The 25524-nt window shown below is 34.4% G+C and overlaps 4 protein-coding genes across 4 annotated transcripts; 3 read left to right on the top strand and 1 right to left on the bottom strand.

Annotated features, from left to right (window-relative positions):
• Positions 1-330: 330 nt before the first annotated feature.
• On the bottom strand, positions 331-1818 carry TRIADDRAFT_56195 (uncharacterized protein; the record flags this gene model as incomplete). The annotated part of the gene is made up of 1 exon (XM_002112268.1): positions 331-1818. One exon carries the CDS (start codon positions 1816-1818, stop codon positions 331-333), a length of 1488 nt encoding a protein of 495 aa, XP_002112304.1.
• Positions 1819-7741: 5923 nt separating this feature from the next.
• On the top strand, positions 7742-9201 carry TRIADDRAFT_24944 (uncharacterized protein; the record flags this gene model as incomplete). The annotated part of the gene is made up of 6 exons (XM_002112713.1): positions 7742-7876; positions 8034-8257; positions 8455-8530; positions 8640-8768; positions 8855-8965; positions 9064-9201. The coding sequence occupies 6 exons, from the start codon at positions 7742-7744 to the stop codon at positions 9199-9201; spliced, it is 813 nt and encodes a 270-aa protein (XP_002112749.1).
• A 4465-nt stretch (positions 9202-13666) lies between these two features.
• On the top strand, positions 13667-15718 carry TRIADDRAFT_56193 (uncharacterized protein; the record flags this gene model as incomplete). The annotated part of the gene is made up of 7 exons (XM_002112712.1): positions 13667-13696; positions 14292-14390; positions 14673-14774; positions 14877-15062; positions 15226-15324; positions 15435-15488; positions 15608-15718. The coding sequence occupies 7 exons, from the start codon at positions 13667-13669 to the stop codon at positions 15716-15718; spliced, it is 681 nt and encodes a 226-aa protein (XP_002112748.1).
• Positions 15719-18794: 3076 nt separating this feature from the next.
• TRIADDRAFT_25724 (uncharacterized protein) lies at positions 18795-25411 on the top strand (the record flags this gene model as incomplete). The annotated part of the gene is made up of 23 exons (XM_002112711.1): positions 18795-18921; positions 20017-20144; positions 20588-20683; positions 20899-20962; positions 21089-21163; positions 21251-21387; positions 21582-21707; positions 21801-21902; positions 22028-22160; positions 22266-22375; positions 22463-22612; positions 22711-23013; positions 23090-23173; positions 23213-23336; positions 23649-23718; positions 23822-23960; positions 24105-24188; positions 24274-24427; positions 24526-24546; positions 24687-24811; positions 24890-25012; positions 25097-25168; positions 25259-25411. The coding sequence occupies 23 exons, from the start codon at positions 18795-18797 to the stop codon at positions 25409-25411; spliced, it is 2700 nt and encodes an 899-aa protein (XP_002112747.1).
• Positions 25412-25524: the final 113 nt, after the last annotated feature.

Genomic DNA, 25524 nt, shown 5'->3' with positions numbered 1-25524 from the left:
ATCACTACACAGAATATAGATAAATTGAGCGTTGAAATTGGTAGAGAAGTATAATTTATACTCGCATTACAGTATAAATACATATTGTATATGTGAACTTTTATGTAATGTATAATAAAAGCGAACAACACGCTTTTAAGGCTACGATTGCTTTACTGAACCATGAATAATTTGTACTAATTATTCAAAATTGGTCCAATGTGCTGTACTTTAAAGTTTCCGCAAGTCCACATCTTGAGATTACATCAGTATACGAATATTGACCAGATTTAGTATTCTACGATAAAGTAAATCGGTCATACTTAGGCTAATACAGGCAGTTCTGTCGCTTCAAGATCTTCGGCTTAGGCCAACGAATACACCGTTAAGCGGAGATAGAGTAGCTCCACTTCGTAGCTTTAGTGGTATTTCCGTCTCGGCTACTGTTTTCAATTCGAAATTTTGTATAATCTTAACCAAGGCTAACTTAGCTTCCAATAATGCTAGCCGCATTCCTATACAATTACGTGGACCTCCTCCAAATGGTAGATAGCTACACGGTATCTGTTTAGCTTTTTCTTCAGGTGAAAAGCGTTCTGGTATAAATTCATTAGGCTTAGGCCATAATTTAGGATTATAATGAATTGCGTAAATAGGAAAACCAACCATGACATCTTTAGGAATAAGTAGACCATTAATAGTAATATCTTCTCTAGCTTCACGATTAATAAAGAAAGCTGGAGGATACATTCGTAATGTTTCGGAAATGACCATATCTAAGTAAGGTAAGCTGAATAGAGTATCGTAGTCGATTGAATTTGCATCAGGACAGAGTGAATCAATTTCATCTCTTAATTTCTTTTGTGCATCTGGATTTGTAGCCAGTAAATATGATGCAAATCCCAGTGTATTAGCAGTAGTTTCATAACCTGCGACCAGAAAAATAATAGCTTGAGCAATAATTTCTTCGTCAGTGAGCTTGTCATTATCACCAGCTTCGATCATTTGTTGTAGAATATCTCTTCGGCAAGGGATACCATCTTTTAAATTTCTTCTTCTTTCTTTCAAGACATTTTCCGTTGTTGTAACCAAGTACTTTACAGAAGAAATTATTTTACCACCGAGTAAAGGCTCGAGTAAGCGAAATAACGGTGTAAAAAATACAAATAAAAATTGCAAAACACCATTTATGTTACGAAATAGTACACCAGCAGATTCAGTTAATTTCTTTTCTTGCTCTTTGGACTCGAAATCGATACCGAATGCCGTAGCTAGGATCACTTTCATTGTAAATACGCCACAAGTACGCCATATATCGATTACTCTCCCTTTTTCTTCAGCTGTTGATAACGTCTGGATGAGATCGTCGCCAGCGCTTTCAATCAGTGGCACAATTGCTTTCAATTTGGAAGTACTAAAGGTAGGTATAAGAATTGTTCTTACGCGTTTCCAATCTTGATCCTTCAATTGTATAACTGCTTTATCGAAGGGTGGACGTGGTTGATTTAAGGCGAAACGATTGGTAAAGTTGGAAAACTCCTTGACCGTTATTGACTTTAATATGTCAGGATCGCCAATCCATATAGTAGGTATATGGAAAAAGAGTGTTCCATAAAGGTTGCCATATATTTGTTGTCTCTTAACTTGAGCATCATGTTGGTTTGTTGGTCCATAATCGAACATGTTGCCTAATAAAGGTATCGGTCGTGGAATTTTCATGCCTAATTGACGGAGTCGTCGATAAGGAGCGATAAAATACCGGTATAATGCAAGAGTTATCAAGCCAAGAAAGCTTGCGATGAGAATACTTGGAGTGGAGATCGGAGGCAACCACCCCATGTGTAAAAGTTGCATCATTTTGATGGCTATCTTACTTGAAATAGATAACAAGATGGCCAAAGTGTACAAGCTCAATCGCCGGTGGAACAAGTAAACAACAACAGGGTTACTAGACCCTACTGTTGGGTCTAATTTCATTCAGAAAATTAGCTCATCTTTAAATGCTTATTGTACTATAACTGTATTGTTTCCATACGGCAACAATAAGTCTAAGAGCAACTGCGATAGCGGCTGCGCGACCTATTGTATAAACTGTATTGTTTCCATACGGCAACAATAAGTTCTAAGAGCAACTGCGATAGCGGCTGCGCGACTTAAAGGGTTAAAAATGATGTGACAAGCAGAAAACTGACGCGTACGTACTGTAGACTACAGTACACTTCACTGTATGTACTGTACTGTACACTGTACATGCACCAGTGCCGTACGGTACTAAATAATAATAATAAATAAATGAATTATTTACTAGTACAGTAATATTCAATGGATTCGATGAGCTGAACTTTGACCTCATTTAACGCGACAAGTCGTCAATAAGGGTGGAAGAACAGTGTACAGTACAGTACTGTATGTAGGGTTATGAACGACGTGATCCCCATACTGTACAGTGCTGTACATTGGATAGAATAATTTTGCATCATTTGTACAAAATTGATCGCAAATGCATGGTTTTAATATTGACGGATAGCTCTTGACTTCATGACTGGGTAACTATGTACAATAAGAGACCTATGTGTATAGCAAGGTTCATCACGATTGGTCTTTTTGGAGCATTCTACTACCGGCACTCAGCACTGAAAAGAGACGGGACACGCTTTCAGTGCAAAATACTGCAGCGGCTTATCATTTTTTCGCTGATATTACAGTACAGTACAGGACAGACACCTGAACGTCTCAGAACATTGCTGTTTGCGATATTCAAATCTCCAGAATATGATCTTACTGCATGCAGAATTTGCATATAAAGTTTGGGCACATCTTTCATACAGAAATAAATAAGATGTTGTCCAGACTTTCCGGGCGCCCCCCGTACTATCCAGTACAGTACTTTACTGTAGGCTACCGATGAAAGCGCACAATGTACAGTACTGTACGGTATACCATATTGCTCAAACCAACCTGGCTAATAGCAGCTAATCTGGATGTCAATCATGGACAGTGTAGTACAGTATACCATTACAGACATGCAATAGAGTTAAAATGACGGGCAAATTAATCAGTCTGCCCAATTTATTAGTAGAGTGAACAACCGTTTCCTGTTCCCGTCTCTTTCCTTTTTAGCCATGGCAGAAAACGGATTTTATTGTAACGATCGCGACTTGACACTGGACAGTGGACACTCGGAGTGTAGATACTGTACTGTACACTGTGTACAGTATGTGGAATACTGTACTGCATACTGTAGTACTGGTAGTCTGGTACTCAAACTAGTCTCGAACTTCTATCGACAACATCACAGTACAGTACAGTAGTGTATTGTAACCCCACTACGACTAAACATTTAATCCGATTGAAAGCGCTACATAAAATCCGAATCCGATCCGAAAATAGTACAGTACAGTACAGTACTGTACAGTCCCAAATTCTTTCTCTCAACACAATCATCTTATTGTACTGTACAGTACTGTACTGTACAGTGTACACTGTACACTTCGCTGGAACCCATTCTCTTGCCAAACTTGAGTAAGCATGCGCATGGCGGGTCGATTTAAATCTGATTGGTTTAACAATTTGCATTTTAACTGATTTAACTGTAAACTTCAGTCTAGTCATTCATCTCCCTCCTTTTTGTATAGTAAATAGCGACTGTTGTAGACTCTGCTAACTGGATTGGAAACAGTCTCTTGACTTGATCATCAGTCGTCCATCATCGTATTGAGGAGAGTTTATTTAAGCGGACTACGGTGCTACAGCCAAGCGACGAGATTGGGAGAAAGATTGGGCAAGCAAGTTTTTCCATTTTGCAGTTGGCATCGTTATCTCGACAGTCCAATTTTAAACCATCGTTCATTCATCTTGATTGCTGTAAGATCCAATCGCAGATGTTAACTAGTCATAATACAATTGTAGATAGTGTAAAATATTGATCACGACATTGATAACGATCTGCTGGATAGAGTAGATTGTACAGTATAAAGGCAGCAGACAGTACTGTACACTACAGTATTGATTCTCGAGGATTTGATCGCATTACTGCAAGCTTTGATCATCGCTTGAATAACAAGCGCTTTATTCTTCATGATACTGTAGTAAACATTTTTGCCATGAGGAAGGCGGCCGATTGATAACATATTCATCCTTGAAATTGGTAGCTACCGATTGGTATTGGTACAACAGGTAAAGAACGTTGAATTTCTTGTTAGTGATATTGCTACCATTAATGATATACTGAATAAACGTAGTGGCACACGTCTTCATCACTGGATTTGTCACACCTCTGGGCTTGTTGCCATGATGTAAATCCACTAGGCTGTATTCAGTATGCTGTCCTTTTTGCATTGATTACTATGACAATCATCGTGTTCTGGTCGAAAATAATCCATTGACTTTGTGTTGGTTAGCACCTCTTTGATTGCAATAGGATACGATTGAACTTGCTACCAAATGAATGATCGACTCTAGTAGCGATGAAAAAGAGAACGCTCGCATGCTCATAACACCGTCATCTTGAATACGATGCGATACAGTGTAGTTTGAAAAAGGGCTCAAGCAATGATCAAAGTATCGTAAGCCACTACAACAACACATAGTATTTTGCGAGGAACGAAAGACAAATATCCATTCCTATACTTTTCGCCTGCAGTATGAGAATAGCTGGAAAGTGATGGGCGCAAATACGGCTATCGTATTACACAATACGCTACATTATCATTTTACCAGCAAAAGTGATCCTCCATGCGACTGTTTAATACTTTTCTTTCTCACTTGCAAACCAACAGGCGTAGTAATATCATAATACTGTACACATCTGCCATTCGATCGAGTTGTCGCCAATAATATAATAGTCTATTTCGACCATTATGATCGAGAACGCTTGAAAGGCGCTTTCTTAATTTATCACACATCCTCGACCATGACAATGCAATGCCACTGTAGTAAAATGTTCACGCAAACACATTTACTCTTTTCCATACTAATTATTTCAATGCCCATCATTTTATTCCTGTAACTATAGTACTCTATTGATAATAGCAAATATTTTAAATGGAAAGATCGAATCCGGTAATAAACAGTAATAGTCGGTAGCGAGAATGAGCACGTTTTATGAACGATTACTTTACTTTCTAAATTAACCACTACAGTGTCTGATACTGTCCATGGCGATTGAGACAATACTGTACCGTAGCTACGGCATAACTTAGCACAAATTGACATATACACTTATTGTACAGTAGAAATGTTATATTGACTTACTCTCGATATAGCATGTGTTGAATTCATCATTGCTAGTACAAATGATTCATGGATTTATTGTAGTAGAGTGAAAATAATAATTCATCAATCAGGTACACAAGCAATAATACTAAACATACAAATGTAATATTCAATATCAAACCTCGATGTTAAAATAACCCCTGACAAGAACTGTTGTTGGCCGTTAGTCATGGCTTCAATTAATTAATGATTATTATTTATGAATTAATAATGACGACAACATGGGGCTATATTTAAAGCTAGATACTGAGATAATGCAATAGGAATTTTGTATCTTTTCCTAGAACATGATCGATTAATGATGACATATTACTCTACGCTATTTTTATAATAACAAATCGGAATATTCTCGACATGATGTCCATCACTAAAATTGAGATTCATTACATACCACAGGATTACGTTTCGTAAATTAAAAAAAAATAATAATAATATTAAATTATAATGTAGCATCCGTACAGGCAGGACTCCCAGTCTTGTTAAGATTTGCTATTACTGTACGCATATTTTAAATAAATTGTGAATATTGAAATAAATACGAATGCTATACACTCATCCGGAATTCCTGTGCATCGATAGAACAACATTGCCGCGGTCCTTTCATGTATATCAACACTGTACTATACTGTACAGTTCAAAATCAGTTATGAATTATCCTCTAGACTTGTTATTTGTGCTTCATTGAATAGTCGAGCAAATTCCAATCGTAGTTTTGCAACCATGTACGGGTAGTTAAGTACTGATTGTGGCGAGATATTGACATTGACTGGGTCGAGTATTAGAAATTACACGCACTGTATTTTATCCAAAGTGTGCATTTAAGGCAAATTGAAGATCAATATTTGGTCTTCCAGATGCGTTTGAGGAAAGACTTAAAATACTATCCTCACCATCATAAACCGATCAGTTGTGTCCTGTAGAGGTAGATGTATGCTGATGTGATCCACAATAAAAGCATCCTTTATTTCTGTTCAAAATAACACTATTTCTCTGCCAATGGTTTACTCGTAAATATCTACTAGTGAGTAATGATGTCATGGATGCAATTTTAATTCAAAGACATTAACGAGACGTCTGGTAGATGCGGCCATTGATACTTTATTTGATGATCGCTGTATAAACCAGGAAATTGGTCAATCACAGTGACATGATTTTTATCCTGTATTTACATAGCGAATAACTAATTCAAGAAGAATTAAGCCACTAGCAGCTAATATCAAACAAGGTACTTCATCTTTGCCGCCGTGTTTATTTTTGACAATTGAAATTATTTGAAAGTATGGATCAAGAAGTCTCTTACGGATTCAAGGAAGTGAAAAGAATGCGTCGTGATGATTCTGCCACATGCGCAATAATCAAGCAGCAACAGCAGCAAAAGAATCGACAACCTTTAGCTGCTTTCAAGTCGAACAAACAACCAGAAATTAATAATCAGGTATAACACAGTGTTGAATATAGCAATCTTTCTGTCCCTTGGTTGATACCAATGAAATATTGCGCGAGCAGATTACACTCGTTTAGTAATAATTGCTATAAAAAATTGGTTATTGCTTTTTTATGTACTCTACAGTATATGGTATGTGCATACTTACGTTATTCTGTAATAAAGTGGTATAAAATTATATCACGCTGCGAATCTTACTTTGAAGTAGTTGTATTGGTTAAGCCCTTATAGATAATTAATCAATGCGTTTCTTCTATTATTTTCAGTCCTTTCTTTCTGGTAAAGTAAATAATCTTGGCAATGAAGTGAGTATTTCAACGCAGTCTCAAGGAATGAGTAACAAAGAAAACGTGCCAAATTTGCAGTTGCATACGAACAAGTTAGGACCGACCGTACCTCAAACCCAGAAAACTTTTCGTATATTCGTCGATGACGACATATCCTATTCTCTAATCAATCAATCTCAACACAAGCACAAACCAGTAATGGCGACAGAAGGCTTGCGCTCTCAGCAACAGAAATCATTTAATAAAGAAAATATCTTGCCTCAAATGCAGCCAGTTAAGATAGAACCGTGTTTACCCTTAGCTCCCAAACCACTCTGTATTGTCGATCAAAACCAATCATCGGCTAAGGTCGTAGATCTTGCCGCTCAAAAAGAATCTACCAAAACAGTGACTAGCATGGATGTTGCTGTGATGAAACTGAAACCTTCACTGGCATCTATTCCACCGCCGGAAGCTCCCAATGCAGGTGAATGTCCTCATCGAGGTGTAACCTTCAAAAATTTCTAATTGATACATTATTCGATATGGCCTGTTGTATAGCTACGCCTCTGTTCTACAGTAGTTTAACTGCTTGTGTTTTATAATTCCTCCAGTATTTTTCTGGTCTAGTCAGTTTTGTCTTGCTATCCGCAGTAAAATCTGTATGGAACTAAACTACAATCTTGCGATCGTTAAATTTTTAACTTGATACTTACGTACTGTTTTTGAAATCTTTCAAATGTTTTTAATCGGTGAATATACTGTCGTAGAATCTCCGATGGTTGTTAGCCCAGATCGCAATGTCTCGTCTGAAAGTGTTGAAAAGCCACAGAGTAATAAGAGGAAGGCAACTTCCGTACTTGACGTAGATGTCTATGCAGACGACATCCATTCGTATTTACGAAAAGCAGAGGTATTACTTTAGAATCGTTTTTAAATTCAGATGTTGTTATAGCTTTTAGGTTAATGTAATGAATGAAGCTGTTACTTTAAGAACTATAATTACTTTTATGAAGGCTTCAAATTATTTTAAATCAGTATACTTTGATTTGCTACATAAACTTTTATAGTACTTTCATCGGCCTAAATACGATTACATGGAAAGGCAATGTGACGTCAATGGCACAATGAGATCAATCTTGGTAGATTGGTTAGTTGAAGTCAGCGAAGAATATAAATTAAGGGAGAGAACTTTATATTTGGCAATATCATACATTGACCGCTTTTTATCGGCTATGTCTGTTCGACGTAGTAAATTACAATTGGTTGGCACAGCAGCCTTATTTATAGCAGCGTACCGATTGTTTCTTTCCATTGATTATAGATAGCAATGTTTTGCTATCAAGTCTTAAAATTGCCATTTATTAGATTAGCAGTTGCTAAGATATTTTGTTGAATCGAATATTTGTCATCTCAGTATAGATTTATAAATGACGAAAGAACGTTTTTCTTGTTGCTTCTTTTTTTTCCCTATTCTTTTGGATATTATAGTAAATTTCAAGAAATATATCCACCAGATTGCGCAGAATTTGCGTACATCACCGACGATACATATAATATAAAACAGGTTAGCTTCCTCCATTCAAAGAGTATTCGTACAATATGATAAGGTACCTACTGATCGCTTTTATCACTGTAGTTATTAAAAAGTCACTATTATGATCCTTTCCTTTTAGGTTTTAAAAATGGAATCACTTATGTTAAAGGTCCTTTCCTTTAACTTATCAAGTCCTACAGCCGTCGATTTCTTGGAGCGTTACGGTAGTGAAGCTGGATTAGATAGCGAAATTCGTGAGTTATCTATGGTAAGCACTGATATATGTGTATTTGAATCATTACTCTCGGCTGATCTCAATGCAAGTTACTCACGTATCAACAAACGCGAATTTAGTACTTGACGGAATTAACGCTCAAAGATTATGGCTTCTTACAATTTATGCCGTCATTGATTGCTGTATCAGCCGTTTCTTTGGCTTTGCATACGTTTAAATTGAAATATTGGGTTTGTATGAATGAATATGCCGTACTGTATTGTGTCTTACCATCAAAGTATTGGATACTAATAAAGTTATTATTAATCGATCTCATAAAACCAAATAGCCACAAGAATTATCAACTTATACCAATTACCAATGGCAACAAGTTTCACCTTGTTTAAATAGAATATTTGAAGCGTTTCGATTGGCTCATACTCAGCCTCAACGCGCGGTTGTAGAGAAATACAAATCTCCTCGGTAAGTATAATCATCACTAAATTTAAGAGGTTGACAAGATAATGTTGTATTGTGAAAATATTACATTTTTTAACCGTGATTATTCGATTCGGCTTTAAGGCATCACAGGGTTTCATTACTTAAACCACCAATTAGCGCTCCGATCTAGATTAGCATATTGCCGGAAAAGAAAAATTTTTATTAGCTGAAATTACAACAATTGCCTAAATATCTGCGGTGCCCTACTGTGTGCGGTACTGCTTATGGTAATTTTAATGCGGAGAACTACGCTAAAATTAGACTGAATACCAATTCGTTATTTAATATACTGTCATAGTGCAACTACTGTTCATGTTATTATAGTTACTGCATGCAAGTTATGAATACTCTGAAAATAGACAATGATTGATTATAGCGCATACTGAGTTCATACATACCAGCAGTAAAGTATACAGTATACATCAATACGGTTGCAAATGTAAAGTAATCTGAAAATCGCCCGATTCAATTTTATTTTACTAGCTCATCATACCCTTGTAATAGAAATTGTGTATGGTGGTTTTCTTTGAGATGTCTTTGTGACCTCGACATTTTACTATCGTCAACGGTCTAAAAAATTACAGGCCGTAATGTATAGTATAGCTTCTCTATATACTTTTGAATATAATTAGTGTATTACATAGGCAATTCACTTGTGATATTTTCCTTGTTAATTTTTGTATGTTCATAGTACAATTGAATAGTTTGTCGTTAATTAATTGAAGATATTTACTATTGGGTTTTAAATAGCGAAATGATGTGGTCAAAAATATATCTAGATCCTATTGCTTAAATGTAGTAAACGCAGAATTAAATTATTAAATTTGAAAAGCTGCGATAATGTACCGTATAGTCAGTAATATTATTCAATAATTTAATCAGAGATTATGCTCTATCTTTCGTTATTCTCTAAACAATGACTCTAGAACGGATTTTGTTTTAATTGCATGTATATTACACAGCTACTCCTGTATTAGCTAGCAATTCTTGTATGAAACTATGTCAATTAAATGCTCGAATTTTGGCTGTTATGACCTACCATTGAAATCTCAATGTATCTTAATGTACAGTTAAGTAGTTAAATGACAAAAAGAAAAAGGCCACTTCAGTTAAATAAGTTTCGAAAATATTCAATAATTGTACAGTATTTATTTATAGTGCAGTGTATTCGCTAAGGTACTAATGCGCATCGATATATAGTACTTTTACTATTTCCGTATAGTGCAGCGCAGCATAGTAATGTAGGGGAAGTACGTGCAGGGCTAGTAACGAACGATTTAATTTATTAAATTAAGCTAATGCACGAATTAATTGTGGTGTATGATAAAGGCCAAATCCTAGGCTGATACGATCCAAGCTCATTTGTACTTTATCCTTATTAAATGATCATTTGCAAACATAATGGATATTTTTATAGCAATTAGACTTGATAAATTGCCGCATGAACATTACACTACTAATCAGCTAAATGATGGATACGACTACAGTACAATTATCTATAATTAAATTAGTTCCTATTTCATTATCATGCTATAGTAACTAAATTCGCATACTGTATATTAACTGCTTTCATGTATGCTAGTAACGTAATAATATTATTTTATTATATTTACCTCAAACTTTATACCAATGTACATTATCATCTCCATTAATTAAATATCTAAGATCAAGTTTGGATAATTACCGCTTCAATGAATTTGCCTTGTCATGAATCTATTTAAGTTGATAATATTAAGCTTCGATTTCTCGATCCGTCAACCACGGATTATTAAAATAGAGCCATGCAAGAATGCTTAAACAGCTATAAAATTTTGCATTTTCCCATCGATTCTATATCCAAAAATGGTAGTCAGCATATGACAATTCTACTGAACTATTGTTACCATCTCATTGTTTATTATACAAGCAGCCTATTAAATTCTAGCTTAACTGTTCGAGATAATAACAATAGATTTCAGGCCTGATTGTTCTTTCCTTAGCACGCGTAGTGTTCGATCTATCGAGAGAAAAACTACTTACCTGCCCTTGCAGCCTGCCGTTTATATTAATTTATAGATATTAATCTATCAGCTAGCTCAGTCTAAAAGTAATATTTTGACTCTACTGTACTTAAGGTGGTTGTTATAGTATTGACAGCATAGAAAGAATAACACTGGATTAATAGGATCACAACTATAGCCTAGTATTTAGATTTATAATATAATAAGTACTGTTCGAGTCAGAAAATAATTTTTTTACGGCCCTTGTCAAGAGGATTTAGTTTAAGGTCAATATTGTATAGAATCTGATGATTTCTTATATTTCACTATCCATTAATTGGTAGCGGTAGTTCAACACCAACGTCACCAAACATGTCCAAAAGTCAGGTTAGCTATATGCATTTTTAAAGCTCTTAAAATATAACCTGGATTGATTATGTTAACTTTGATACACCCATCGAAAATTATAATTTAGCTGGTAAAAGATGCTACTCTCTTAATGTCTTCCGAACATCAAAGATAATAAAAAGTTTTATCGTGCCAACTTAATCATAAACAGTTTGACTATATGAGCAGAAGGGAATACTGCATATCCTTAGCTAATTCTTGTAATGATATTGATGTACTCAAGCCAAATATTGTTATAAAGTAGTAATAAGACTTATGTAGCAATTCCGACTTGCTTTGCTCACGAATGTGTTATGCTGTTCGTGGATCATTCTCCATTTGTACCTCTACATCAGTTTAGAAACATGGAGCCTTATTTTAGATAACGGCTCTCAACTCTTTCTTTCTTTATTGGAGCATGACAAATCTGACTGTCAATAGTTAGATCTAAGTGATATAGTTATAATGGCATCTAACACATTAGATCAGTTTAAATTTAACTGTCCTTGTACTTTCACAACGTTTAGCTTTATTGATCTAATAATATAGCATTTATGAAACTAAAATGATAACTAACACAAGGATTCAGATATCATTTGTACAATATAACAAACTGCTTACATGCAGTATCAGTAGATATAAAAGATTTTATCTAAATCTTGCTATTTCAAGATTACGTTACGGTACCTAGTATGGTAATTATCTTAATGTTTCAAACTATTTCTTAGATTCTCTCCCTTTCTATTCGTTAAATATTGGGTCTGTAATGTGTAACAGATTTCTAGAATTAACTTAAATGTTAGGAATTGAAGTCATCTTCTGTTAACCTTGTTACCCCGGTACCAAACACTTCATTATTGAATCAGAACATGAGCTTAAGAATTCATATAAATGATTTCTGAAAACAACGTATAGCTTATAAATCATTTATGAGATACGTAACCAAATCGTAGGTTAATATCGCAGATATCGGATAGTTATGCTATTCTAACTATCCTTCGTGTTGCTTAAAGCTTTAATTGATAGAAATACTACTGTACTGGTATACTGTAATATTCGTTAGTAAAACAATACGCAGCAGTCATGAATTTGAATTATGGCTATATTCCTTGAAATGCAAAATAGCTATGCCAGAATGGTTGTAAATCTTAATTACTTCATGGCACGATACAGGAATCTTTAACATTTTATTTACCTTTTCCATCTAATCGGTAAAGAATTTTTGGCTTAGAATCTTGCTTGAATTATTTACGATCAGTAAGATTTTACTGAACAGAAAAATAAAGCACTGAACCTAGACACAGAAGTTATGATTCTACCGTCTAAAATGTAAAATGATATAAAGTAATAAATCATAATAATACAACTGACATCTAGACTTACAGATGTTGTTGGAAAGCTTAATGTTATTATAACTAGTGCATTTACCCACTAAATGCATTTTTATCCACCTTCTACGGGGTTTGACAATTATTAATTATAATAGATCTAAAATATGTCACATTTTACAACACCGTTACTTTGTACATTGTACGAATCCTCTTCAATTCTGTAAATGATTTCGTTTAAATTAACTATAGCAGTACTACCGATTGTTAGTAATGTCTGAAATGATCGTTATGATATCCACGAATACTATAGATTCATGGTTAAATATCACGATATTATCACGTCAGGCGTATATAGATGTAGTTATGGTACTATATTAAGGTTATCTATATATGTATTCTCATGTTGCCATACTTGGCATTATAGCCTATTCGTAATGACTAAACTAGAGAAACCTTTCTGTTAGTGATGATCTTGTGATCTACGTCAGTAGATCAAAGGTCACAATAAAGAAAGTATATAAACTCTTCATTTTAACAGTAAAGTTAGTTCTTCAACTTAATTACTGGGTCTCCTTGCTGAGTGCAGATCTAGTACTTGTTACAAAATTTGGAAGTTGTAACACTAGTTTTTATAGCTTTTATATTGAACGCTATCTTTTAGATTATAACAACAGCAACTATATATGAGGCGGCAAAAAGAAAAAATGTGCAGCTCTTAGAAAGATATCGGAATATAATTGATATACGCCAAGAAATGATAGACCAGGTCGATGGCATTTTCGTGGTAAGGAATAAAGTGAAAGGTGGTATCATTATCCGTTATAGTTTATGATAAAGTCGGAGTAGCTCTGCTAAGCCGCTTTGATATTATTACATCTTCATCTAGCAAATATTAGATTTGATTTTACAGATTATTTTATAGACATGATTTATAAATGTTTATAGATTTTAATTCACCAATCGTATATTACAACAATGATCTCTTAATCGTGCGATAAAATTCTGTTTTTCAAATACCGATATTTTTTGCCAAATATCGGTTTAAAAATGAAAGCATTTTTACTTTTTTCACTGAAAAAGCCGAAAAGAGTATCACTGCTTAATAGTTATCTTCTGATAGTTACATGAAATCTGTTGAATTATGCTATCGCTAAAGATGGGAGCTAAAGTAATAAGCTTTAATAGTTAGTTAATGTGAGAAGATTTCATGCGTGCATGAATAATTATGACTTTTAATACCTAGACTAAGAATCATCCGGGTGGTAATAAATAGTAACAAGTAGATTACTATTATCTTAGATTATACAATATCGGATCATATATCGTATTACTAATAGTACGAATACACCTGTGTATAAACGTTAAATGCTATTCTACAGAAAGAAAATTCTACTGCCTTACATATTGCCGCCTGGAAAGGAGAAGGTGATGCGTTAACATTATTGCTAAAGAATGGAGCTGATCCAAACATAGCCAATGTAAGCTTCTGCAAAATTAAAGTAGTATTCGTGATAGTAAATTATTGTCTAATGAAGTCGTTCAATTAAATAAAATGGTTGTAATCACTTTAAAATTCGCGAGCGCCTTTTTTCATGTTGACTGTTTCAATCTTACATGCATACTTGATGTAAGATTATTCACATTTGTACGGGTGCAAATGAGGAGTTCATACAAGAAACTATTTATATTGTCTCAAAATCAAATCAAGTTATGTAAAGGATGAAATTGGTCGATATAACGTACCAAACTATTTGTTCTAGAAATTAGAGGAAAGACCGATACATTATGCTGCTGTTGAAGGAAATTTATATTGTGTGAAAAAACTGCGTGAGTTCGGTGCCTCCGTTAGTCCAGAAAACATGGTTGGTGCTGCTAATAGCTAACGAATGACCCTAATAGCGTTATTACTAATAAGATAGCTTCATTTATAATTAGTATCTAATAAAAGTTTATAACATGCTTAGCTTTATAAATTGATTAATAATGGTATACTTCGGCGATCTTTTTATTTATTTATTTTATTTTGGATCGGGTACTATCATCTAATGAAGCAAGGGCAAACACCCTTACATGAAGCAGTCCGTTTTGGACATGATAACATAGCTTTATGGTTATTGCGACAAGGAGCTGCTGTTAATCATCAAGATAATGTAAGTTTTATTCATTTCAAGTAATAAAATTTACAGTTATTCGAAATTTCGCTCGTTCTCTCAAGCCGTAATTATGTTATCAAAATATTACATATCATATATATAATATCGTACTGCAGTCAGCTTATAACTGAAATCTCATTGAAATATCTCATCCCGGTAGTATGGCGATACTCCGTTACATGTAGCTACTCAACATAATTGCCATGAAAGTATATTAATACTCTTGGAGAACGGAGCAGATTCGAGTATCCTCAATCAGGTTAGCAATACATCACGATCTGATCAGTGCTGGTAGATGTGGTTGAGTATTCATTTTTCTTTATTTGTTTCTTTCATCGATCTAGCGTAATTTAATTCCATTGAATATAGCAAAAAAAGGGAAAGATAGAAAAACTATTAAATATCTTGGTGGTAAACCGAAGGGTAAGTGCAGTAGCTACCGTCATGGTATCAGCTTTACAAACGCATTCATGTTTCGCATCTCAAGTCTATAGAGCGTAGCTGATTGCGGAATGATTGTTATATTTGCTATTCTGTTTTAGGAGAATGTACAATTATTTGATCGTAAATGGGATATCTGCGGAAATGGAATGAAAAATTATTATCTTAATAAGATTCGAGTTGCTTTAATATGCTGTAAATTAGCCGCTTAATATTGATCCAGTCATGCTAGAAATTTATTGATTTCGATTATTTGTTTGCTCAAAAAGAACAATCTTATCCGCCGATACTTTTCTCTTGAATTTAGTTGTATAATTTTCAACTTGATTGATCCACAGTTTTATGATATCTGGATGATACAGTATATTTAAGTTATCATCTTATTGGAGTAGTAGCTTTAGTTCATCGAAGATGATAGTATTGTGGCTAATAGCTGCAATTGCGTAATTTAAAGGCTGTTTTAGATCATTTGGAACTTCACGATAAAACAACATTATTGACTTTAATGATTTCTTTAAAGATTTGATACATTTCTTACCGATAGATAAATATATCGAGAGAGATTGATAGATATTTAATCAGTATTGATAATGCTTTATTTCTTTTCATTATATTCTATAAATTGTGTTATATTGATGTACCGTAATGCTATAAAATTGACAGTGTTGCTTTGATGTATTTCTAACTTCAAATGCCAGTGTAATTTATAGTTTGCAGGGGCATACAGTACATAGATGTATCTTTCGCGATTCAATCATTAATTAATTTATTATAAGCAGTACTATTAGTAGATTCAGGCTCCGCAAAGCTGTTATAATCGCACATACCAATGTAGATCGGGTACCAGAGTAATATCAATAGCTATCTAGCATTTCACTCACACCTTCCTTATTGTACCATTCTCGAATTACTAGTAGCGCAGGAAAGCAAGATTACACTCATTTATAAATATGCAGTTACCTGCTAAACAATTGTATTTACCATGATTGATTTGATTTTGTATGCGATACAAGCCTATAATAAATCGGTCGTGGTTAACCTTATTCGCTGATGTAAAAGTATTATTAGATTTGTATAGCATTTGCTTCCTGGTATGAATGTTGTAGTAACAATCTAGATTTTACCTGTATAAGCAATTTTCATTGTGGAATATCTGAATATACATATAGGAGAAGGGGTCAAACGGGATGTTTCTAGGATAATTGCTACTTTACTAGGGTAACAGATGGTAGTATAAATCATTTAGAATGACTACCTTATGGCATTGATTATGGTCTAGCATAACGCAAACCTTCAAATAGTTCAAATGATGTAGTCTAGATATGCACAACAGATAGGCGCTAATTGCTGAGAACGCCAGCCCTATCACTACAATTCTTCTTCCTAGCATTTTTACGCCAGTCTGTTTTGGATATTTACATCTATCCGTAACTTGGAGTATCGCTAAGAATCATTAGCCAGGTAAAATTGCATATTGTGCCAGTATTTAGGACAGTAATGAGGACAAGGATTCTTTTGAGGTTGTCAACTTTATAATGCAATACGACATAGATTGAAACGAAATGCATATTACAGTAGCACGGATTACTTGCAGTCGTTATTGCGATTTACCATACTACGATGCTTAGAGGTTAATGCCTTAGCTTGCATGTTTAAATTCCAAGCTGTAGTAGACTCTTGTATGCGATGAAATTTGTACTACTTCCAGTTCTTACAATTTGCTTAGTAACCAGTATTTCTACTACGATATTCCGAGGTTGACGACTCAATTTGCAAGTCTAAACTCCAGGCTGTAATAAGATATTGTGTGCAATGAAATGAAATTCGTACTGTTTACATATTACTTGTGTATTGTAGTAAGGAAACGTTTTATTAGGATGTTTAAAGGTTTATGCCTTGGCTTATACCTTTAAATTTCAGCCTGTAGTCACTAACCGCTTTATTAGGATGTTTAAAGGTTTATGCCTTGGCTTTTACCTCTAAATTTTAGCCTGCAATAGAATACTGTATACATTATAGTATTCATTGGTGAAACCAGTTCTCAGCAAATGGCATACTACAGTACTGTAAAACTCCATTTCAATCCCTTACATGCAACTTCTCCTAAAGTGCAAAGTTTGATATTTACATAGTCTTAACAATGATGCGATTGCCACCGATTTTATCATTGCTGATATAATATATGAAATGCACGGTCGCTTCGACATGAAGTACAGCAAAGCCTTACTGACGTTTGGAGATGTAGTGGACATCAATGTCTTCTACCTTGGATGCCTGAAAAAGAAACACTAAGCAAACGATGATTTCAGTGATCTTCATCTACAAAACTCCGTGTTACACATTGTACTGTACCAGTCTAGTAGTGGAGTCTGAAGTTTACAGTAGTGTACAGTGTACAGTGTACAGTGTACAGTGTACAGTACACGTTACTTTACTGTACAAGTACGATGTTGTACAAGGCGAGAGTGACGTCATCCAGTGCGAATGACAACTTGTCAGTTTGATTGCTAGAAGCTTCACTTTCTACAGTAACATGGAATTATTAACTCCAAGATTGACTATCGACGGTATAGTAGTACTTTATTGCTGAGCTATGAGTAAACTAACGGTATACCATTGTATCAGAAACTCAGTTGGGGGCAAGATTGAACAACTAAAAAAAAATGGATGCCTAGGCTGGAGCAGACATCGACTAACTCTTTACGGATTCGCCAGAAAGTCCACGGTTGGCTGAGTCTGACAATGTACAGTACTGTATGTACTGAACACAGTGTACAGTACAGTACAGTACCTAATGAGTACCTACCTACTGTACACAGTACTTGTACAGTACACCCACTCGTGTTCACAGGGAGTCGTACAGAGCAGTGTTGTAAACAAGCGTTACTGAAGTGGATGTCACTTCACCCGCCCATTGCTTCGTGTTGCAACAGTATGATACGCTGCAAGGGTGACTCGCAGCTTCGTCATAACGCATCAGTTTGCCTCAGTCGTTGTGCTTGAAGTTCCAAAGTGATTACAGACTGTGCTACACGCTTCGGTAGCACGACCCACAAAGTCATAAAAGCCTTATCGATCTTCATAGGCTGACATTCGCCCTATTGTAACTTTCAATTGCATTCGTCAAATGCAATTGAAACTTTCTGTCATCGTCCATTGCTGAAAATTTCAACTAGGCCAGCCAATTAAGAAGAAATACTTTGTCAATTATGTACAATCAATAGTTGGGATTGGACGCCATTTTGCATAAAATTATTGAAACCGACTAATCCCTAACTCAAATCGAAAATGGCTGCTTTGAAGCATAGACTACAGAATGAGGTTTTTACACCTGGTGAAGAAGTCTTGCGTGCGTTTGTTCGGGTCAATAAACGTGGCGGTAAAAGGAAGAAAACGGATTTTTTATGTATTGCAGGTAAGTTTATTTGAATAATAATATTAAAGTACAGTATGCAAATAACCATGGTTTCAATGCCTAAGTGAACCATGTTGAACGGGACGAGTAGTGAAAAGATACAAGTTAATGTGGATAATGTTGTGATAGCCTGCGCTGTCAATGAAAAATCCTATTGCTGAAAGTCTCCGTTCAGTGAAGCCAATGTTCAAATGACTCTGTATGACAACACTGATTGATCGTTGCCTTCTTGTCTTCATAGACTGAGATTGTCTTTACCATTCCTTTGCTGTGATGATTGCAGTCAAATTACATTGGATTCAATTATTAAACTAGTTATCATAATAGTGAAGATAGCAATTTTTATTAGAAGTATTGTCGAAAATAAATCACTAAACAGAATTATCTGCGATAGAGAGTTATGACGGTAAGCTTTACTGTCAGAAGTCTATGGTCTATAGATGTATAAAAGTCTTGATTGCTTGAAAATTTTATGAATTGATGACACACCTAGATTGAACAACACTCGACTTGAATCGCAATTTACTGTAGTTGCAGCCTACATGATTTTTAATGCATATCAAAGTTTCCTTTGTACATTGCATTACCTCGTAAGCCATCCAAATTAAACCACAGCAATAGGTTGGGATAAATAGGTAGCTAGGAATTCTCTGAATACTAAAATCACGACCCAAATCAGCAAGATAGGCTAGCATGTAACCAAGTTGTAGAATTGACATTTTCATTCTTAGTCATTGTAGACAACGTTATAATAATAGAGAGCAATGAGGATTGCACGTCTCAACGTATTGTAGACGCCTTTATCATGATGAATTACGTATCACATATTTCACTTGACCAATTACTGTCTCAATCTTATTTAGTTTCTTACAGGAAATTGACTAATTGTGCCTCTGGTAATCATATACGCCTACTACCATTTTGCATATTGATAAAGCATAGAAACTAGAAATACTAACTACGTACAGTACAGTAGAATTGTGCTTCAACAGCTAGAATGCTATTTTTTCTTGTACTGTACTATATGAACATTTTGAAACAACATGATGCCATTTTAAGCTAAGTTAATAGAGTTTGATTTGAATGTTATGGTAGCGACTAAAATGGAGCCGATACAAGTTTCGTTATATCAAGTCAGAAAATCTGAAAAGGGCACATTCAAAAAGAAGACGTCATGGACCATCAAGCAACTCAAGGCAGTAGATGGCAAAGACAGCGGCGAGGTAAGTCTTCAGCATATAATGAGATACCAATATATTGGCAACTGAACATTTAATTGATCTAGTCTTTTTCGGACGGTTCCGGTTTTTATAAACAAGTAGCACACGTACAGTATGATATCTTTAGCTGTACAGTATACTGTAGACGAGAACCTTAGTAAATTGCGTTATTTTTATCATATTTCTCTACCTTCTGCTACGATTTACTAAAGCGAAATAATAACTTTCAAACTTGAATTTCTATTGATACGGATAAATTCTCCAAATTCGTAAGCTAATACGCGTTAATGTTGACCCAACTGCTACAGTAATGCAAATAAATATTTTAAAGTGATAGTTCCTTGTTATTTAGTTTAACTATAATTTTTGATCTATAATAAAACGCTATCGTAATCATTGAATCAATAGATGATATTGATATCCTTTCGACTGTTGTATAATTGTAGGAAAGTAAAGATTTCGATTTAATACTTGAGAAAACATTCAAATGGGTAGCTAATAATGTTTACGAAAAGACTGCTTTTATTGGGCAACTATGGAAGGTAAATTGAAATATTGTTTATGCTTTCAACATAATTCAGTGTAGTAACTAGCAAAAGTTTAAAGTAAAGATTTAATCATTACTTTTAGTTAATACAGTGTAATATAATTGTTACGCTGGTAATCGCTTTCTTGATCTTACTTGGATGGTGACTAACAAAAACATCACCATCATAAATACGATTTGCTAAATTGTGTCTGCTATGGTCTCTCGTAGATCTGTAACAAATTCGTTCCAGCTCAAAATGTCGATTTTCGAAATTTGAATAATAGTTTGAAGAGTTGAGTATTGACATCATTTGAGATACTAATGCGTTTGAATTTATAAATCGAATCGTAATAAAGTACGATTTTACTCCTATTGGTACCTGACTATGCACTCAAACTACAAATTAAAATTAATTTAGAACTATTACTTAATGCCAATGCAAACGAGGCCGATCAGCAGCAGGATGCTATTTTACAAGTAGAAGGAGTTGAAAGTATGTTGGTTGGACACTGTTAATTGCCTTATTATAGTGGAATTAACTTACGTAATTACTAACGTAATAAATAAATAATTAACTCAGCCGCAGAAGATTATCAAGAATTAACAACAGCTGAAGAAGCAGATCTTCAAGCCATGATGAGCAAATTCGATTATTCGATAACTAATGCTGAACTATTTACCGAAAAATTATCCGAAGAACTAATTGCACTCGATGGTGTACGTATAATATGCTTAAGTTACAAATGATTAAGCAGATTTTAAATATTGCAAATCGTTATAGCAAGAATTTGACACGGATAAATGTTCGCTATTTAGTTTTAACTCACTTACGTCTCGACAAATGTGGTACGTAGCCCATATCGATGACACCTAAACTAACTAATTGATGATTTGTATCTTACTATCTACAGGCTAATATTCAAACTATTATGAATGCCGAACAAGGTGTTATAGATCTTGTAGAATATATTAATGATAGCGTGAAGGAATTGGACGGAGTCGAAGATAAATTGAGTTACTATTCTGAATTGCTTAAGGTTGTTTTTCTGAAAGAATCGCATTTATAATTTTCATCCCACTGTAATTTTTACCAAAATCTGTAATATAGGTTCTTATTCATTTTAATTTAGACCGTTGAGAAGCATATGCATCAAATGAGTTCCATAAACGATCATATGATAGTGGAGATGAAAAATTATAACAAACTAATAGCTGAAGTAGAGGCAATCGTGGTTTGTAATTGTATAACTGCTATACAGTTCTTTCTATAAGATGATTATATTACCATATTCACAATAGTGTTAAGTAAGAGAATTACTTTACTATTAGAAATAGCTAATTTTGCCATTATATCTAGGAACGATTTGACTTACCAGAGGAATACTTGACTACACTAGCCGAAGCTAGTGTAGATGATGAATACGCATTACCGAAATGTACTGAAGCTGCCTTAGCTGCTCAAATTGCTTTAAAATCGGATTCGAAACCAGGTTAGTAATAAATTTAACATGGCTGAGTTGTTAGCCTCGAAGGTGTTGACACTAAGCGATAAAATTATGACAATTATCTAACGGTTTCAATTGGTTTAACGTCAGAATTGATTCGGCTAAATGCTGTTAGCGAACAATTTCAAAATATTAGCATGCACTGTACAAAATTTAAGAAACGTCTCAAGGAACGGTTAATTAGTATGTTTGAAAAGCAGGTAATATTGTCATTATGCATATCAATTATTAAGAGTTATAAATATTTTTTCGCTAATATGATAATTCTTATGATAACAAAACCATAGGGTAGTACATTCGAGTTTATAAGTGTTGGCTCATCAGGAGAAATTGTACTTCCAAAGCATGCTATCAGACACTCAAAGCTATTACCCTATGCGCAATTAGTTTTATGGTTAAAAGAAATGGACTCAGTTATGTTTGAGGATCTTTGCAATGTATGCGTAGCTGTATAATTTAGTTCTTTAATTGATCCTACTTAGTAAATGGGCGTATTACGATCAATCTTACTGTATAATATTTATGGTCTTGTTAGGCATATACTCGTTGTATCAGTAAGCGATATGAAAAGGAATTGCATGACTATTTTGAGAAAATTAAGAAAGTTTTTCAGAAGAGTAATTCTGACAGTAAAGTTTTTGGTAAGCAGTTTATCAACGATACGTTAGCGTTTGTAGTTTCTGTCATTCCATTGATTACTCTTATTCTGTTTTTACCCTTAATGATAGATGTTTTCAATACGGCCACGAAAAGTTTAAAGAATGTGGATATAAGATCTGGTATACATAACTCTGAAACGTCCGGGTTTGATAAGGAAGTTATTGCTAAATTTGGAAAGGTGCATCATTTAGGATTAATATCAAGATTATAGCCGTTTAATGAAAATAATTTAACCGAAATGGTTCTTTGCTTAGGTTTTTGGAATTTTATTAGAGGGATTAGGATCGTATGTTGGTCATGAACAGGACTTTATTACGGAATTCTTTCATCTTCCCGTTGTTAGCGATATCAAGACCAACCATCCGGTTTGTTGCTAGGCTATAATTTTATTACATGACTTGAGTCATGATTATGTTTTAACCGCATTTTCCCTACAGCAACAGATTAACGAAGACACGATTGATAGCTCTGGTAGTGTAGCAGAAAGTAGGAGGAGATTGAGTCAGCTATCAACTAGCAACTCATCAGAACTTGGTAATGGAAATGATATACCTGATGCGTTTCGTACTAAGAAGGGCAGTCGTGCAAGAAAGGACGCAATGATGGAAAAACAGTAAGTTCTAATAACAGTAAGGCTGAATTTAACAGATTTTGATCACCAACTTATATTTCTCTATACGTAGACGAAAGACTTTCGACGACGCCAGGTAGTTATTTACTACAAGTTTTGCTTGAGAATGGGTAGTCCCATGTAAATGTGGTATTACGAATCCATAAATGAATGCTTTGGTAACATTTTTAGGAATATGCTAGAAGAAATCTTTCCTTCACTAGATTCGGATATGGCTAATCTCATTAAGGCTGGTGACAAAGTTGATCCGTCGTATGTTCATTTTAAATTCACTTATATTTTTTTGTACCTCATTTGATGCTTTATAGTTGCAGATTGAAAATATACTCTAATTATATCTGCTACTATATTTTAGAATTTCTCTACACATGTTCGTACGCGTTAGTGCACAAATAAAATCTCACTACGGGTACGCTCAAGGTGTAGCTTCCTTTTACAGCAAGTTGATTGCGAATTGGTTGGTTACTGTTAAGCGTCTATTCGATGGATGTGTAGTAAGTACAGCAATGTAATAATACCCTTGGTAGTTCACCTTTACAAACTTTATGAAAACCAAAAGAAAAAATGATGCCTTGTTATTTTAAGGACATCATTAATCTCACAGCATAATACCTCCGTTTCATTAAAATTTGTATTAGACAAGTTTGACGAGATCTTTCGATGATTACAAAATCAGTAAGAAATCAAAATGCGGAATTCTTCCATTTGTCATTAAATTTGAGGTTTGCATTGAATTTATAAATATTCGAATATTAGTGCATATTAGTTTCATCAACGGGATCCAATATCTCCTAACTTCTCTTGCAGGAATTTGCAGAAGAGGCAGAAACGATATTTAAAGGTTCTGACAGGAGAGGCGATCTCGATAAGGCATATTCTCGTTTGTTTATTGCTATATGTGCTGGAATTTCTAGAGTAGCACTTGAGCATCCAAAAACACCTAAGGACGTCATAAACTTTGGTAATAATAGACAAGGAGCTTTTACGTTTTAATGACATTACAAATTAAGACTAATATTTGGGTGTCAATTTCTGTTTATCTCTCGATATAATGACTAGAAAACTTTCATCGATTATTTTGTAAGTATACTGTTGAAAACACTTCGACTTTATTTATCGCCCTAATTTACTTACTATAATTACATTTAAGCAGTTCTTATAAGCTATAAAACATTACTAAAAGGTAATCGTACATTCAACGTTATTCGATCCATTTGTAGCAAGCATTGCACGTTTGAAAATTACCAGCTTAGAAAATGAAAGAAAAGAAGCAAAAGAAAACTATCAATTTTATTTAAATGCATACATTACATCCATGTTGGGTCGACCAATGGAAAACCTAAACGTAATTCGAAACTTGTATCAAATAGTAAAACACTTTCAGACTTTGCGAGTAGGTAACTGATTTCTTTAATCTTTATAGACATTTATCGACGGGTTAGAGAATCTGTTAGCATCCGGTGTTAAAGCTGAAGAAGTTGGCTTCCAGTTAGCTTATAACAAACAAGAACTTCGGAAAATAATCAAAGAATATCCCGCGAAAGAAGTAAGCTACAGAAGTTGGCATAATTATTAACTTACGAATACGTCGTTGTTAAGTGAATCTATGTTAACATTGTATCCGCTATAGGTTAGAAAGGGTTTAGATAGTTTATATAAGAAAGTTGAAAAACACTTGTGTGAAGAAGAAAATCTCTTGCAGGTACAATGACGCTTAGTAACAGTGCACGTACGTTACTTATACAATAGCAGCGATATACTGAAACCATTTCACTTCAATGTTTATTTGTAGGTTGTTTGGCACAGTATGCAAGAGCACTTTCTCCGACAATACAACAATATACAAGATTTAGTTAAGAGATGTTATCCCGGCTCAAATATTACATTAGAATTCTCTATTGACGATGTACTGATTTATTTTTCTAATATTGCACAATCTCATTAATTTACTATTTGTTAATCGGAAAAACACCCTAAGTTCTTATATTTAGATAATCAGATTTTCCTCTTTCTTTTAACCTAATATAATAAAAGCATGGAACCATTTTAGACAACATT

Source organism: Trichoplax adhaerens, genomic scaffold, assembly GCF_000150275.1.
Source record: "Trichoplax adhaerens TRIADscaffold_5 genomic scaffold, whole genome shotgun sequence".
In the NCBI taxonomy this organism is placed as follows: domain Eukaryota; kingdom Metazoa; phylum Placozoa; class Uniplacotomia; order Trichoplacea; family Trichoplacidae; genus Trichoplax; species Trichoplax adhaerens.
The sequence above is the reverse complement of the archived record's forward strand: the minus strand, read 5'-3'. Positions and strand labels throughout refer to the sequence as shown.